At 51.1% G+C, this 16,733-nt stretch overlaps 3 protein-coding genes across 3 annotated transcripts in view; 1 reads left to right on the top strand and 2 right to left on the bottom strand.

Moving 5' to 3' along the window:
* Positions 1-1,651, top strand: part of LOC311345312 (uncharacterized protein) — a gene marked incomplete at its 5' end in the record, with an annotated part of 4,361 nt that extends 2,710 nt beyond the window's left edge. The window contains 3 exons of the mRNA XM_084469672.1: positions 359-428; positions 1,108-1,321; positions 1,452-1,651. Coding sequence (XP_084325798.1) covers positions 359-428; positions 1,108-1,321; positions 1,452-1,624 — 457 coding nt within the window. The 3' untranslated portion in view covers positions 1,625-1,651. The remainder of the gene's footprint in view (positions 1-358; positions 429-1,107; positions 1,322-1,451) is intronic.
* A 7,071-nt stretch (positions 1,652-8,722) lies between these two features.
* On the bottom strand, positions 8,723-11,142 carry LOC311344956 (uncharacterized protein). Its single transcript, XM_084469312.1, has 2 exons — positions 11,015-11,142; positions 8,723-10,166 (listed from the first exon to the last, which is right to left on the bottom strand). The coding sequence occupies exon 2, from the start codon at positions 9,896-9,898 to the stop codon at positions 8,759-8,761; it is 1,140 nt and encodes a 379-aa protein (XP_084325438.1). The 5' UTR covers positions 9,899-10,166; positions 11,015-11,142; the 3' UTR covers positions 8,723-8,758.
* A 1,476-nt stretch (positions 11,143-12,618) lies between these two features.
* On the bottom strand, positions 12,619-16,645 carry LOC311345151 (CDGSH iron-sulfur domain-containing protein 1). The gene is made up of 3 exons (XM_084469523.1): positions 16,536-16,645; positions 14,907-15,109; positions 12,619-13,536 (listed from the first exon to the last, which is right to left on the bottom strand). Exons 1-3 carry the CDS (start codon positions 16,579-16,581, stop codon positions 13,447-13,449), a joined length of 339 nt encoding a protein of 112 aa, XP_084325649.1. The 5' UTR covers positions 16,582-16,645; the 3' UTR covers positions 12,619-13,446.
* Positions 16,646-16,733: the final 88 nt, after the last annotated feature.

The raw sequence follows: 16,733 nt of genomic DNA, 5'->3' as shown, positions 1-16,733 counted from the left end.
CACATGTATGATCGTTCTACGATTCTAAATACTGGCAGTAAACGTCCTTATCCAAAGGGTTCTCTAGACCCCCGCTAAATAAACGCTTTGCCTTGTCGTGTGCATCCACCAGCGAGCAATGTTCAACATTGACATCAACCATGATAAGCTTCCCCCCCCCCCCCCCCATGGGAAGATTAGCATTGTGGGATTGAGTATTGATGGTTTCACTTCCCAATATACGTGGGCGACCTCCATTGTGAAATACCCCTGGTTCACATCTCGCTGAACCCAGGTGGAGAAAGTCTGAGCTGTAATGCGGACTCCTGAGGAAGCGCGTTAGACTCTTGGCCATAACTTCAGTTGTTTTGTCCTGCAGATATGATGATGCCTGCAGAGAGATGGACCCACGGGGCCGTAGACCTGGCCCAGCGCGGGCCCTAGCTAAGGTACGTTTTGCTGTATGTGTGTGTGTGGATTTGTCAATGGATCTACTCCCAGAGACACATTGGCGTTCAGCCCCCTGTTGTTGTTTTGTCATACCTTCATACATACCATTAGAATTAGATTAGTTGGTGAATAGAGTTCACAGGCATTTACAGTTAAAGAATAGTTCATTAACAAAGGGTCATTAACCCTTAGACGGGTGACTTCTAGAAGCCAGAGGGTCTAGGGAGGGGCCTTAGAGTCATCCTCCAGCGTAGCTTTAGAGACCTGGAGCCTGCAGGCAGACCTGGCGTATGTCACGTGATCAGTGATGTGCTGGTGACCACGGCGATGGGGGGGAAACAACAGAGGTGAGCAGGTCAACGTAGGACCACCGGCTAATCGCCTGGCCCGCTAACCATCCGGCCATCATCGCTCCGATAGAAAAGGAAGTGGAGTCTCGTCGGGCGTCACGGTGGGTTACCACCGTGATTCCTTTCTCTAGCTCATAGTGACCGGGGGACGCCACACCTCTCTGCCCAGAGCAGTCAGGCTGAGGCGTCTCGCTCAGGGACACCTCGACACTCCGCTAGGAGAGGCCGGGGATCGAAACCAGCGACCTTCTGGTTACCAGCCCTGAGCTACTGCCGACCCGCTCGTCACCCCCCCCCCCCCCCCCCCGTCCTCTCTTTAAACCACCAGAGCCAATCCCTGGACCAGGAGCTGGAATACCGGAGCGCCGTGTATGAGCGAGGAGCCGCCGCCACTGAGGAGGAGGAGGAGGAGGAGGACAGCGACGAACTCGACCGCGACGGGGCCCCTCTCCGCAAGCCCGGGCTCCGTCGCCATGGCAACCGCCCGCCACCGCTGCGGGCGCAGTCGTTAGACGCAGACAGGACGCTCCTGCTGGACCGAGGTGAGGAATTTAAATGAAGAGGGGAGGCGGAAAAACATTGCCAGAATTTGAATGATAATCACGCACACTAACAATGTCGAATAAGTAATAGCTGATCAATAATCAATGACCGGACGCTCCTCCGTTTCAGGCGGCCCGGGCGAGGAGCCTGGGTTCGGAGCCCGCGTGGCTGAGTCAAAAAGGACCCCCGCACCGGGGACCATGGTGTCCTCCAAGCCCCCCGTACCGGTCAAACCCCCCCACCTGCAGACAGGCAACAGCTCTGTCCCCCGGCCAGTACCTGAGGGCATCGCCGCTAGCTAGCTGGCCGGCCGGCTAGCTGGCTGCGTTCAATGCAATGTCTATGTGCTGTGTTGGCATTTCAAGCTCAGCGCATCCAACATGGCAACAAAAGCAGAGAAGAACGTCAATGCACTGATGTGGCTGAGCCTGGTTGGTGGGGGGGGGTCCTTCCTCGGAGCGGGTGGAGGTACGGTGACGTCCATGAGCTGGTTCCAGGACCTCTCCTCAAGGGAGGGACCACAGGAGACAGGTGGACATCAGAGGGGTGGAGAGATACACAACTAAACCTGGATGATGGAACAGGAACACTGAAGCTGCTAGAGAATGAACGGATGGATGTCTGTGTCTTTTTTAAATATTTATATATATTTACAATCGCAGGGTATTCTCAAATATATAACTGGCCTGTTTGGGGCCTCATTTTGAAGATGTCAGCCATGCACTATTGACTTGAAATATGGAATGAAATGAATCATTTCTATATATTTTTTTATAAAGCCATGTTTTTTGGTACTTTCCATTCTCTATGTACAAAAGGTTTCTGTATGTCTGTGCTAACTCTGCAATCTCATGTGGCCTTTTATCAGTGGATATTTTCACTGTCTCTCGCTGATACTTTCTGGGGGTTGGGGCCTTAAAGTATGTTCGTAATAAATCAGACTTCCAAAAAATTAGAGCCGTCACTTTAAAACACAGATCCGCTCCCTCTCCGTGCGCTTTAACCCCAAAGAGGAGCTGCGTGTTATTGGGCTAAACGGACAACGCGTTTAATAATGTGGCAACTCAGGAAAGGGATCCGTCGCTTAAACTCGCAATGAGGTCTGCTTCCACAACGACTGACTGCAGTGGTGTAGATAAGATAGGCCTACTGGGTCCCGGCATTTCATCAGATATTGGGTGGGGGCTGAGGAGGAGGAGGAGGGGGGGGGGAGGGCTTTGCACGTGCGTCGTCTCCACTTCTGACGTCACCGTCCCTCTTCGACTTTGAGGACTGGAATGTTTGACCTGAAGTTACTGCTTAACTACGGGGGGGTCACATGATGTCCTGTTTACGTCGTCGCTCCGATGCCTCGCCTTTGTAGCGCGTTCTCTCATTAGAGACACGTCGTTCTCTGGGACCTGGCGTGGAGGACGTTTTATGTGTGTGTGTGTGTGTGTGTGTGTGTGTGTGTGTGTGTGTGTGTGTGTGTGTGTGTGTGTGTGTGTGTGTGTGTGTGTGTGTGTGTGTGTGTGTGTGTGTGTGTGTGTGTGTGTGTGTGAGAGAGAGACCCCTTTTATGTGGCCCTGCCGGCCCTGTATGGGAATCCAAAAGAACACGGACAGGCCTTACTTTGTGTCTTGTTTCTGGGGGGGAGGGGGGGGGGTTGGCTGTAAAATACAATTGTGTCTATTTTACATGTGTCTGGATTGTTTTGTGTGTTTATTTTGTGTGCCACCTCATAAGATCACAAAACAAGTCTATAAAATACTTTAACAAATAGTTAAGGGCGGAGGATGAGGGAGGTGTAGTAAGAAAGCCATCGATAAGAGATGTTTAGAAATGCATCTTTGAGGAGTCTTTTGTCCAATTAGGGTGAGGGGGGGATCCGAACGGAGGAGCCTATCGATGAGATCAAACAGAGCAAAGCCGATTATCACGCACCGCGGAGCGCGGCCCACAGCTGGACGGCGGGGGACCCAGTGAACCCGCTCACACACCCGCCCGCTCGACGATGGGAGGCTGGGATAATTGATGTGTGTGTTAGTTCGCAGTAGCGTTATATGGTTTAACTATCAGGCCTACGCTATTACGTTATTACAATTTAATGTGTGTGTGTGTGTGTGTGTGTGTGTGTGTGTGTGTGTGCGTGCGTGTGTGTGTGTGTGCGTGTGTGCGCGCGCGTGCGTATGTGCGTGCGTGTGCGTGCGTGCGTGCGTGCGAGTGTGTGTGTGTGTGGTCATACGCAGTGTCTGCATATGTCTTGAATCATGTGACCGTCCAGGGCCAGTCAGGCACAGTGTGAAAACCCCGTCTATATATAGTAGGTCAGTGTAGGGTTTCCTCTGTGAAGCATTGTAGGACCCGGGCCATCTTTTCCCTTATTAGAAAGGCGACATATTGGAAGGGGAAAAAGGCCTGGATCCGCGGTTATAACGACCTTTTTTGTTTGTTATTTTACCCCACGAGCGAAGCGCGTTGTGTCCATGCTCCGTGAAAAGTCATTCTGGGAGTGAGGAAGCCAACATGAATGGCATTGGATTGTTCCCTGCAGAAATGTAATACAATGTGCCCTTTCATGTGTTGCTGCCCGTGACACGGCGTGTCGTGTAAGACAAAATACAGTTTCTGTTTCAATTGGATGAGAAAAAGCCGAATCGTGCGAGGGTTAGGGGGACGTTAGAGGGGTTTCAGAAGGCTACGTGTAGACAGAGCTATATACCGGAGGGAGAGCATTGGGGAGGTCTGCCGGTGTTGTGCAGCTGCCCTTGTTTAATGGACGGAGGCATCAAAGAGAGGCCCCCCTCCCACGTGGTCTCACCTACGCTCGGTGAACAATGACGTCATAATGAGCGGATAGATCCAGCACCCATCCACAAAGGTGGGTTTGTTGTTGTGTGTTGGGCGCTATACTCCTGGGAGATATCCGCTTTTTATGCACAGTCAGGAACATGTCATAGTTCTACCTGCTGACGTCTAAATAGTCTATGCTATCTGCGTTAATGAATATATTAATACTGTAGTATCTCAATCTGAAGTAAAACTAGGCGGCGTCATGCATTTGTTTGTTCATGCAAAAGCCTTTTTAACAAAATGACTCTCAAAGGCCTTTGAAGGCCCACACTCGATCAGATTAGTCGTCACCTCCTAACCTAAACCTTCAGCTGAACCACGGTAAACTCCCGTCTACCCAGTGGAGAGTAAAGACCATTAGAGGCGGACTGCTGCAGGTGGGAGCTGTGGTCGGGTCGGCACACCGGCCTTTATAAGGATGTTGTGAGGTGAGTCTTCAGAACGGAGCTATACGCGATTACATTCTTTCTGGAATGTGGTCCTATATTGCGTCCTTGACCAACAAATATTTACCATTGTGGAAAAAAATGAATTTGCCTCACAATTTTGGTTCAATCAATATAATTTGATAACTCCGTTGTTGTGGCTAAGGGCACATTGACACTCATATTGACGGTGAAACCTTTTGAGGAGAACGATTTGCTACACGCCGACTCATTAAGCACAGGCAAGCCTACATATTTACCACGAGGTGTGAACCGTCCTGGTGGCCCTGAGTGAATTTCGCACTAATCCTTTTGTTCATGAATAATTTAATCCAATTAAAGACTGTGGCCTATTGTGACACAGCATGAGCGAGAGAAAACTGCACTCGCGAAAAACAATAACGTTCAAAAACAATAATGTTAAGGACCTCATGTTGCGGTTTTTAAAATGAACTCATTACACGTCCGTGCTGATAAATGGCAGATTCTCCCGGCGGAACGGTGCGTGTGTAGCCGTCGTCAAACGGTGCGGGTTAGGGAGAGGCCCGCCGAACACACCGCAGGATTCATCAAGTGGTAGAATACATTTCACTAATGCAATACCATTTTAGCCTAACAGATGTTTCATCCATTGTGGCTGCATGTCATTTGCATGCAATTTGTATTCCATTTTCAACATCGTGTTACGTGAAAGTTATACCGACTTTATTTGGAATATATTTTCGTATAAACGTCATACTTAGGCTGTGTCACTCCCCTGCGGCAGAGGTCAAAGGTCGACAGAGACGATATCGCCAGAGGCTGAACGCGAGGTCTGTGGTTTATAATACTGAATATAGCCAATAACCAAGAAACAGATCAATCGTGATTAGTATTACACATTTGTAGGATTGTGAAACAAATTATGCGGAATGTAAAGGAGACATGTGAGGACACATGGAAGATGTGTGACCATAGTGATTTAAATAAATAATTCAAACAACAAAAGCCAAACAAACAAACAAAGCAAAGGATGCCCACCGCCCCCCTCATCCCCTCCACCCCCCGCCCGGTCCCAGCTGGAGCGGGCTGGCTGGCTCCAGATGGTTCCAGAGCAGAGGACTGGTCTGGCCCCAGTGCTGCGTACTGGACCAGGTTAGTGGTTGGAGAGGGAGAGAGGTAGAACGTATGTGCCTTCACCGCCGCCCTCGGTGACAGCACACATTGGCTATCTGGACGACGCATCCATCATTAACCCCCTCCGCACACACACACGCACGCACGCACACACACAGGCACACTCACGCACACACACACACACACACACACACACACACACACACACACAATCAGACACACATACAAACCCCCTCCGCACACACGCACACGCGCACACCCACGCACAGGCACACACACACACACACGCACGCACAATCAGACACACATACAAACCCCCTCAACATGCGCACACACACGCATACAAACCCACACACACACACACACACACCTCACCACCACCCTCTCCGTCTCGCTGCATCTCAATCTCTCTCCATCACTTCACGCGCTCTATCTCTCATGGTCCATCTCCCCCCCTGCCCCCCCCCACTCTCTCTCTCTCTCTCTCTCTCTCTTGTTCCCTCTCTCTCTCTCTCTTTCCCTCTCTCTCTCTTTTTTTTTCCCTCTCTCTGCGGTGCCTCTGTGGCCTGCTTTTTCATCTCTCCCCCCCGATGGTTTCACGTTGCTATGCCCCCCCCGCCCCCACCCCGCTGCCCCCTCCCGTCCCTCCCTGCTGCCTCTCCGTCCTTCAGCACGTCTCTCTCTCGCTCTCTCTCTCTCTCCCTCTCCCCTCCACCGCCCCCCTCTTCCCACACACACACACACACAGGCGAGCGCGCACACACACACACACACCACCGCCGCAAGCCTCCTCACGCTCTCGCTCTCGCTGTATCTGCTTTCGACCTCCCCCCCTCCCCCTTCCCCCCCCCCCCCCGCCGCCACCACCGCCGCCCACCACCCTCCCCTCCCATGACCCCCACAGCCACCCCTCCCCTCTCTCGCTCTCGTTTCCCTGTTCCTCTCCTCCTCCTCCTCTCCCTCTCCCTCTCCCTCCCGTATCTATCCAACGCTTCTGGCCTTCTGTCCCCCTCCCCTCCTCCCCTCCCCTTCTCTCTCTACCTCTCTCCCCCTCTCTCTCTCTGCCCCGCGTTCCCCTGGCTCTCTCGCTCTCTCCCACTCACTCTCTCTACCTCTCTCTCTCTCTCTCCCTGCTGCCATCTTGCAGGCCAGTGGAGCCAGACTGCAGGCGTTCAGGGAGCGACTGGGCCTTCTGGGCAGCGGGTGACACAGATTTCCGGTGTGTGTGTGTATGTGTGTGTGTGTGCGAGTGTGTGTGTGTGTGTGTGTATGTGTGTGAGTGTGTGTGTGCATGCGTGACGGGAAAAGGGAGGAGGAGGGGGGTGTGGGGGGGGGGGGGGGGGGGTGGGGTGGTGGGGGGTGTGTGGGGGGATTAAGCTCCAAATCACTAGAAAGGCACCGAAGGGCGAAAAAAAAAAAAGCCGCAGATCCAAGAATTTGAAATTCCCCTTTGTCTGGGAAAGGAAAGAAATACTAGACGGTGGACTTTAAAAAAAAGGAGAAAGAGAGAGAGATAGAGAGAGAGAGGGGGAGAAAGAAAGAGAGAGAGAAATAGAGAGAGAGAGAGAAAGGGAGAAGGCGTGTTCCTCACATTCACTGGGAACATTGTAATAGCACGGTGTTGGGAGCGCCGACGTGCTTTTCTCCATGAGTTGGCAGTGTCCTGGCGTTGGCTGGCGTGCTGTGCTTTCTCTCTGCCTCTCTGACAAACACGCACACAAACACGCAATCCCCCACCCCCACAGACGCACAGCTCGCACACACACACACACACACACGGTCACAGGCACGCACGCACGCACACACGCACGCACAGTCCCTCTGCGATCCCCCTGACTGAAGGCGCACAGGAAGTGCAGCCGTGGCCCAATTATAGCGTGACACCTCGGGCCGGCCGTTACCATGGTTACGCCTTCCCTGCGGTCCCCTGGAGTGTGGCGCTGAGGAAGAAGGTCTTATCACATCAGCCATCGTTACGGCAACAAGCACAACCCCCCCCAACCCCCCCCCAGCCTATAAACCACGGTTCAACCCAACGGCGGATCACGTGTGCGTACGTTAGTGTGCGTTTGTCTACATAAGATACACTTGTGAGTCAAAAAAAAAAAAAAAAAAAAAGGTGGAATAGTTTTAGAATTTGTGAATATTTGCCTTGTTTTAGGTTTTGGAGCGTGTGTGTGTGTGCGTGCGTCGCTCGTACTCGTGTACGTTCAATGGCAGCCAACCTGCCACAGCAGTGTGTAGGTGTGCTCGCGCGTGTGTGTGTGTGTCTGTGTGTGTATATGTGTGTGTCTGTGGCACTGTGATAAGGCGCACAGCTACACCATTAGGTGAGTCATAATCCGTAGACTCACGCTCACGTATACACACACTCAGACACACACACACAGACACACACACGCAGACACACACCGCACGCACAACATGTGCACACAAGTGCTCCCCGAATCACAGCAAACACGTAGGTAAGCGGTGTGCACTGAGGTACACAACCACCCCGAAGACAATTAGAAACGGTCAATTTCATTATTTTATTTGAAAAGGCCAAACAGCGCTATACAGTACAAGTTGCACGTGAAATCAATTATCCTACGTCTGAACCCGTCCCATCTCTTACCGATGCTTTGACGTCAGAACAACAGAATAACATTTTAACAAAACTCCCCGTAAGAAAGAAAACAAAAGCATTTGGCTCGATTTTAATCTCATAACACAATACATCCAAACCGGAAAGAGATGTAAAAAGAAAACAAAAAGACATATTGTTGTTTTTTTGCCAGATATTTACAGACTATTTACACGTTTTTGTAATGGTTTACTTATCGATACGCGCAGGTATCCTCTAATCTCTCCACTCCAAAGTCGCTGATTGTCAAAAGAAAGGATGGTGGGTGTGTGGACCTTCTCCGGCGAGCCCCCCCCGGCCCCCCCTCCGGGCCGCCACCATCCCGTCCTACTCCCCCATGGTGCTCTAGCCCCTCCCCCAACCGTCGTCCAGCCGTGACGCCGCCGCCCGCCCGCCCGCCCCCCCCCCCCCCCCCCCGTGCGTCCCATCGCCGCCGGCTACCCGTCCAGCGCGGCGTGGGCCCGCTCCTGCGCCAGGCCCAAAGTAAACTCAGAGCCCCGCAGGTCGAACCCGGGCACCCTGCTGTCGAACCCGGGTCCGCCCGGCTTCCTCTTCAGCTCCTCGCACTTCCTGTACTTACAGATCTGGTGTCCCCGCTTGCGGTTGCGGCAGCTGCTGCACTGGTCGCAGTTGCGCTGGCGCCGGCACGGCACGCACTCGCCGCAGCGCTTCCGCTTCCTGCGGCCGCCCACCCCGGCCCCGCCCCCGCCGGCGCCCAGGGAGCCGGGGGAGTAGCCCTCCGCCACCAGCCCCTCCATGCCCTCCCCGGCGCCCGCCGCCGCCGCCGCCGCCACCGCCGCCGCCGCGCTGCGCCAGTGCGCCGCGCCGCCCATCTGGAAGCCGGCCGCCAGCGGGAACAGCGCCGGGCTGAAGGGGAACCAGGCGCCGAGGAAGGGCTGGAACTCAGTCCCACATCCCATGAGCGCGTCCTCCTCCTCCTCCTCCTCGGGCCCCGAGCCGCCCTCGCCTCCTCCTCCTCCGCCTCCGCCTCCTCCTCCTCCTCCGCCTCCGCCTCCGCCGCCGCCGCCTCCGCCGCCTCCACCTCCTCCTCCGCCGCCCGCGTCGCCCTTCTCAGCCCGGGCCTCGGCGCGGGCCGGCTGGCCGCCTGGCTGCACCAGCGCGGCCGCCTGCTCCGTGGAGGGGTTGAGCGCCAGCAGCCCCGCCCGCATCAGCAGCTCTGCGGCGTGGGCCAGGTGCAGCCCGCTGGGGGACTCCCACATGTCGGGCCAGCAGGGGGCCCGGCGAGGCTTGCTGGGCGGGCCGGCCTGACTGGACCTCTGCTGCTCCTGCTGCTCCTGGTGGTGCTGCGAGTGGTGTTGCTGCTGCTGCTGCTGGTGGTGGTGGTGCTGCTGCTGCTGCTGCTGCTGCTGGTGGTGGTGGAGGGCGGAGGAGGACTGGATGAGGCTGCTGACGTCCACCGGGGCGGGGGCGCTGGGGGTGGAGATGTACTGGGAGAGGGTGTAGGGGTGGCTGGAGCGCTTCAGGCTGCGGCGCAGGGGCTCGTTGGGGATCTTGGCGCAGCTGGTGGTGCCCTGGTCTGGGGAGGAAGGGCCGGCGACGTCTACGGCAGTGGACATAGCAGGGACCGAGTGGTGGTCGTGTGCTGTCGGTGGATGTGCCGTGGGGGGAGGGTGTGTCTGTGTGTGTGTGTGTGTGTGTGTGTGTTTGTGTGTGTGTGTGTGTGTGTGTGTCTGTCTGTACGCGTGTGAGGAGAGGTAAGGGAAAAGGGAGGGGGGGGGGGTGGTAGCCGATGTGCGGATGACAACTGTCCTGCTGTTACTTCAGCCAAAATGGCAAGCCTTGGCCTGTGTCCCTATTCCCATTCTCTGCTGCAGCCTCAGAGTCCTGGGGAGCCACAAATAAACGGAGCAATGAATAGAGGAAGGTTAAGAATAGAAATACTGTTAAACGACAATAGCAAGGGGGGAAAAATGTATAGTCAGGATGACATATGTTTACCAAACACTTGGGCATTATGTTTGAAAAGGCAGTCATAACATGTGAATATATCTGTCTTTTTCAAATAAATGTACATAAATACACTTTGTAATATTCCTCCCGGAATAAACATCCACAGGCGTACATATCGGATATGTTTGTCAATGATTTCCGTATACAAAAGGCAGTGCCCCTTTAAGAATTTCACGGTATATCAATGCAATCAATAACAGAGCGACAACAATATGCAAAGATATGCGCATATGCGCAGGTCAAATGTGGAGCGCGCTTTTCAAATACATTTTGACGACTGGTGTTATGTGTGCCAGACTCATAACAAAAGCATAGTCGAGGAGGAACCGATTGTGGACCATAAAAAAAGAGGTTGTCTTTTGTCTGGTATCGACGAGCAGCGAGGAGGTGCGCATCGATGCGGTTGCGGAGGATAAAAAAAGAACGGGCTTACATTCCGTGTCAACATTTGTTGAAAAACTATTTAAGCAATTAACACAGTGCACAGTGGGCTATGGCCGGATAGACTGTCAAACGTACGCCGTTTGCGGGTCGCGGGTCGACGGATCGCCTCGCGTCATGAACGTTACCTAAGAGCACGGTGCACGACCGCCGCCGCTATGGCGAGCTGACCACAGTCCGAGTGGTCGTTGCGACACGTCTCTCATTGCGCGTGAAATGCGACTGCTTGTTAACGAAAAAAAGAATCTGCGCTAAGTGTGGGTTGAAACGCGGCGGCTTACCTTATGACATCGGTCCGAACTCTCCCAATCGGACGTATGAAATAGTCATGAAGTCGAAATTCGTGGTATTCTAGCGCATATGGACGGTGGACCTCCCGATTCCTCCACCTATCCGTCCCCGCTTTTCCCCGCGGAGGGTATGCAAACACACTTCACGGAATTTGGGGGCGTCGCTCAAAATACGAAGTGGACTCATGGAACTGAAATAGCAAACCCGAACCCGGTCCCCGAATGACAGCTTTACTTTGCGTTGTGTCCTTTTTTTTCATTTCCCTATGCCTTGACAGCCTAAACGTTGTCATGTTATACAAACCACGTGGCGCAATGATTTGGATATTATTGAATACAATGCACTATCTGTATCCATCATCTAAAATAAAAATATATATTAAAAAAAGATTTAATAGCACTTCATCAATACGGGTTACATGTAATAACCACTCTATTACTATTGTCACTGTGCTATTTATTAGTGTATATTTATTGATATCCACTTGTTATGGACATTGACACATTCGGTAGGCCTATAGGGTAATTATTACTGGTGGATTTGTGAAACTTGCGCAGACATATGGTGAACATGTTGAATGGGACCGTAGGCTATGGGCCTACTTTGACAGCTTGGCTTTTAACTCTGTTGTAATATTCCGAAACCATCTGATGGGGTAGCCCTACAGCCCATCTTTATACTACAGGTTTGACCTTCATTTTACCGCAATTAGCCTTAAAAAAAAAAAGTTGTACCTGAATTCCATTAAAAATAAATGACAATTCAATGTTATTCGTCAAATGTCCCAATCAAGAATACATTTCAAAGCACAATGTATGCCTGGCCACGTGAATCCTTCAGGAGGCCAAATACGAATTATAATAGTATTTCTTTAATAACTATACATGAGGACTATAATTTAATATGCAGTGATACTGCGCATAACTGCTTGCCAAACAGTATAGCCAGTAGGACAGGGCAGGAGGCAGGCTTCCCGAAGCCCTTCTCCAATACTAGAGCGCCATCCCGTCTGGACGGAGCGCACTCCGGACGCACCAGGACGCGGAGTCCACTCCACCTCTTGTGAGAGCCCGGCGTTTTGGCACGCAGTCAAATGCATCGTGCGTGTGTGTGTGTGTGTGTGTGTGTGTGTGTGTGTGTGTGTGTGTGTCACTATGGGAGCGGGGCTCGGGCTCACCATAATCACACAGCCTACCCCTACGCTGTCTGGTCTGGACTATTCATGAAAACACAGCGTCTTCTAGCGGTCACTATCGACACTGCCCCATCTTAAAATGGCCACTGGTCTGTGGCCATTGCAGCTCCACTGTCCGCTCAGCCCTGCCGCCGGAGAGGAGCCGGCCTCCGGGAGAACGAGCCGGGGTCGGAACGCAACAGCCGGCCAGGGTTCGCTCATGGTGGCTAGCCATTACCAGGGCTCTCTTGTTAAAAGGAGAACTTGTACGCGTCCAATTGCAATGTGGCTGTGAGTGCACAAAGGGGTTTGAGAGATACAATTGCTCGGAAGCAATCCATTTCACACACACAGCCACAAATCAAAGTAGCCTACTTAATGCAGGTCTTTACACACAAGAAAGTATGACCTAGAAATCCGACCACTTAAAATGTTTATTCACAACATTTTATATATCACACACAACGAATCAGCAAAATCAGACACGGCATCAAAGGAAAATTACTCAAGCAAAATAAATTATTTTCAAGGCAGGCCTTTTTGCCGCATCTCACCTATCAGATACAACATAAAACAGAATCAAGATCTACCAGCAGTACATATATATCGTTTCTCTTTGTTATCAGATTGAATGTGTGCGCATTACTGTATAACTACTAGACTCAATTTACAAGACACCTTAAGTGACCCAGCGGAAGATCGACAAAAGCAGAAAATAAATTAATACAGATAAATTCAAGAAAACAGTCAGATTTATTTTTGCGTTTTGACCACAAAGTGCAGCTGTAGTTATGAAAAGTTTCAGCGTAAAAACGGGATTGAGCTGAGTGGGACAGAGAGCTGATGGAGAATGAAGAATGACCTCACCATCAGAGCAGAACAGGTCAACAGAAGACACCTCGTCTTTACACACAACCGTTGTGAACGACCAAATTAACTCTGGACGGCACAGAGAGCCCCCCCCCCCCCCCCCCCCCCCCGCGTCGTCACGTCCCACCCAGTGTAAGAACACACTGGTGTCCAGGTCATGTCCCCTTGGTGAACAACGAATGATTTAAATACAAGCAGTCATCCCCGGGTTAGGACTCAGAAATCAGGTCACCGCCGAGGTTGATTAAAACACACACAGAGCTCTCGGTTTAATCATCAGCGTTATGGTTGTGATTGCAGCAGTGGTTATGAAGGCCGGGGGTCCCCTGAGTGCGATGGGTGGGCAGCGCCGTGCGGACCGGGGGCCGGACGGCCGGTTCAGGCGTCTCTCTTCTTGATGATGAGGGGCCCCACGTTGTCCCCGGTCTCCTCGTTGTGTTTGGTGTGGGCCCCGTCGCAGTACGGGAACTACAGGAAGGACACAACGCAGGACTAGTTCATAAAAAAGGCTTCAGTTACATTGAACTTACATTTATCAGACGCTTTTATCCAAAGCGACTTACAATTAGAACATTTGTCAGAAGGAGGTGAAACAATATATCGCTGTGGATACAGTAAGGATGTTCAAAGAACCGAGTGACAAAGATAGCTAGGATAAGATGCTACAAGTTCTATAGCTAAGCTCGACATACAATAAGTGCGTACATTAAGTGCCCGGACGTACAACATACAATAAGTAGGAGGGGTGGGAGGGGGAGGCTGTGCAGTCTAGGTGAACTCTGAACAGGTGAGTCATGAGTATCCTCAAACTCTGCACCCACCCTAGAGTCAACTAATGACTGAACAATGAAACACAAATAAAATAAGACCAACGGTGCTGCAAATATCACTTTGGGCTCTGTTGACTTTTAATGGACATGCCATTATTTACATTTTACAGACTGAAAAGGTGAATTGAAAAGTGGGTAAGGGTGTTAGCCCTAAGTGATAGCCCTATTATATAAAAAGGGTTTCACCGCTAGTTGACCAAACGTCATTGTCTCCTAAAGTGACAATGTTTTTTTTGCATAATTGAGCAGCAGGGGATCAAACAGTGTAAACACAAACGCAGCATAAAAATCAGCATATCCCACGCAGCTCATTTCCATGACTAAACAGGGCAGGCAACGGCGATGTAGATCCTGTGTGTGTTTCACAGACGTATGCTCTCCTCCCACAATGCACTGCTTTAACAACGTTTTCTTTGGAGAAGCACACAAATGAGATTCTAACTGAAATAAAGGCCCATTCTTGAAAGGTGAAACCCCGGAGTCAAGGATTTGACCCATTCCTGTAGCCTGCTCATCAGGTCAGTGATTTGTCTAATTAGCCCATTAGTAGTAGTAGCTACAGACGCTTCCATTACAATGGTCATCCCCATCTATGAATAGCAGCAGGGACTCTGAACCCTTTTCGATCACATTGATTATTTAATCTAAAATTCTAATACAGCCGGGGTAGCAAGAATATTTTAAACTAGGTGAGAACGAACAAGCAAATCCAAATAGTGCCGTCTCTCCATAGACTGAGAAACATTGAGTCCAATTTTGATGTTCCAGAAAACGTAATGTGGAGTGAGATTGAATACAGAGCGTTCCCTAACACAGGTTGCAGGTCTCTCATTTGAATGCTCCATTAGTCCAGGCAGGCCTAACAGGACAATTGGCTGGCCTAGTGACGCCCATTAATTATCATGGTTTGGTCTCAACCACACACGCGTCGGGTCATGCTGCCCGGCGCGGTGGTTAGGGTAGGGTTAGGGTTAGGGTTAGGGTTTAGTGGGACGAGGAGCCGCAGACCTTCTTGGACTTCCAGCAGCGGCAGTAGACGGCCTTGGTGCCGATGTCCTCCATGTCACAGCTGTGCACCACCTTGGGGCTGTCCTTGCAGATGCAGGTGTTGACGCGGCCCTTCTTGCAGCTGCGTCCGCTCAGGTAGCTGCTGAGGAGGAAGCCGCCGGTGGCCGCCACCACCGCCACGGGCACAGCTACGATCAGCTGGTCTGCAGGGAGGGAGAGGGGGAGACACGCTATACAGGCGGCCGGGCTCGTACAAAGAGGAAAGTATCCATGGTCCAAGTCGAGAGCCATGGTCCTGAACACGGTCTGTCACTTTATAAAATTAAATCAATATCTCTTATGCCAACAATCATGGATGGAAAGCACTCATTCAGGAGCGACCACCAGTAATGTTTGAATTCTGATGGACCATGACAGAGAAGAGGCTGTAGGATCTCTGGAGGGCTCTGTATACTTCATGCTGCCTCCCAGCTCCAGAAACCTGGGTCCTGTTTCTGTTGAGCTGCCATGCTCTTCATGCCATTTCTCTCCCATCTCTAAAGACTAGGGCATGGTGAGCCTTACCTGTTAGATCGTCAGGATAGACTCGGAGAAAGTGTGTACAAAAAGGATAAATATAAAGAATGATAGATGGACATCTCGGTTCTCCACAGGATGCTGGCCTCCGATATACGATATACTATAGATATGTGTGTATACTCCGATACACACATTAAAGAGCCTTCAGCAATATTATGCGAATTATCTCGAAGACGTGAATTACATTTACAAGGTACATTTTATTTAACTAAATGCTACCACAGTGTTGTAGGTTAGCTAATCGCTAATCCCTGCGCCATTATTACACCACAGAAATATGCACCATAGTAGTATCCAGTGCAAAACTATACACTTGAAGGAGCCTTCTTTTATAAAAACTGATCATATTAGATCAACCGCGCTCGTAATTGTTTGCATTGCTTTGGTAATAGTTGTGTTGACTTTGTTGTGCTGACTTTCTCGTCGAGCTCAACAGTAACTTGCAGATTATTGTACCAGCTGATTGTCTCATGATGGTGCGATTGGCATCCCTTCCCAACATTATTAATTTAAAACACCGACAACCAGGTGTCAGAGCCAAGCGTCCACTGTGTAAATAAACACCTTAAAGTCAGACAGACACAAGGCTTTAACTCTGGGACTGGAGACAATTAAAACATTGTGACTGTATTCATAGAAGGCTATCTTTAACGGATTAACACAGGGGAGATGCAAGCCAGCCTGCACGCCTTACAAATGAACTTAATTTCAGAGAGAGGGAGAAGACGTGTTGTTGTCGTGATCGGTGGGTTATGACCAGAGCTGCTGGTCCAAGTGTGTGAAGTGTCACATAAAACCAATGCAGCCACAGGGCTACAGGTTAGCTAACATGGACATCAGCCCCTTAAACATAATCCATACCCGACCTTCAGGAACAGTTTGGAGCAAACAATGAAGGAGTTATGATCTGCGTTACCAGGACTGCTCAGCATCAAGACAAACGTTGCAGATTTATGGTTATTAATGCAATCTGTAGAAGAAGTAGTTAGTATTGGCTATGCAGCAAAGCTAAGACACATTAGTTTGTTAAGATATATCCACTTAAATTACCTTTCGATATCCTGAATCCAGCGCTTGATAAGGTAGGCATGGTCATGTTGGTTCTGGCGGAGCTCGTATCTGCTTACCCAACAAGGTCACTGGCGAGCTTCCGTAGGCCGAACTCTGCCCTATGTAATGCGCTTCCTCGTTAGGTGACGTCACGGGGGGACCTCAGCCAATCAGGACCAGAGCTCCACACGGTAGCTT

Source organism: Micromesistius poutassou (genome assembly GCF_964030765.1).
Source record: "Micromesistius poutassou genome assembly, chromosome: 6".
In the NCBI taxonomy this organism is placed as follows: domain Eukaryota; kingdom Metazoa; phylum Chordata; class Actinopteri; order Gadiformes; family Gadidae; genus Micromesistius; species Micromesistius poutassou.
The sequence above is the reverse complement of the archived record's forward strand: the minus strand, read 5'-3'. Positions and strand labels throughout refer to the sequence as shown.

Excerpts from the sequence above, each read along its gene's own strand:
- LOC311344956 (XM_084469312.1), bottom strand. The coding sequence starts at position 9,898 with ATGTCCACTGCCGTAGACGTCGCCGGCCCTTCCTCCCCAGACCAGGGC.
- LOC311345151 (XM_084469523.1), bottom strand. The coding sequence starts at position 16,581 with ATGACCATGCCTACCTTATCAAGCGCTGGATTCAGGATATCGAAAG. Across the intron at positions 15,110-16,535 it reads TGGATTCAGGATATCGAAAG|ACCAGCTGATCGTAGCTGTG; the intron begins GTAATTTAAGTG and ends CCCTCCCTGCAG. Across the intron at positions 13,537-14,906 it reads GCTGCTGGAAGTCCAAGAAG|TTCCCGTACTGCGACGGGGC; the intron begins GTCTGCGGCTCC and ends TCCTTCCTGTAG.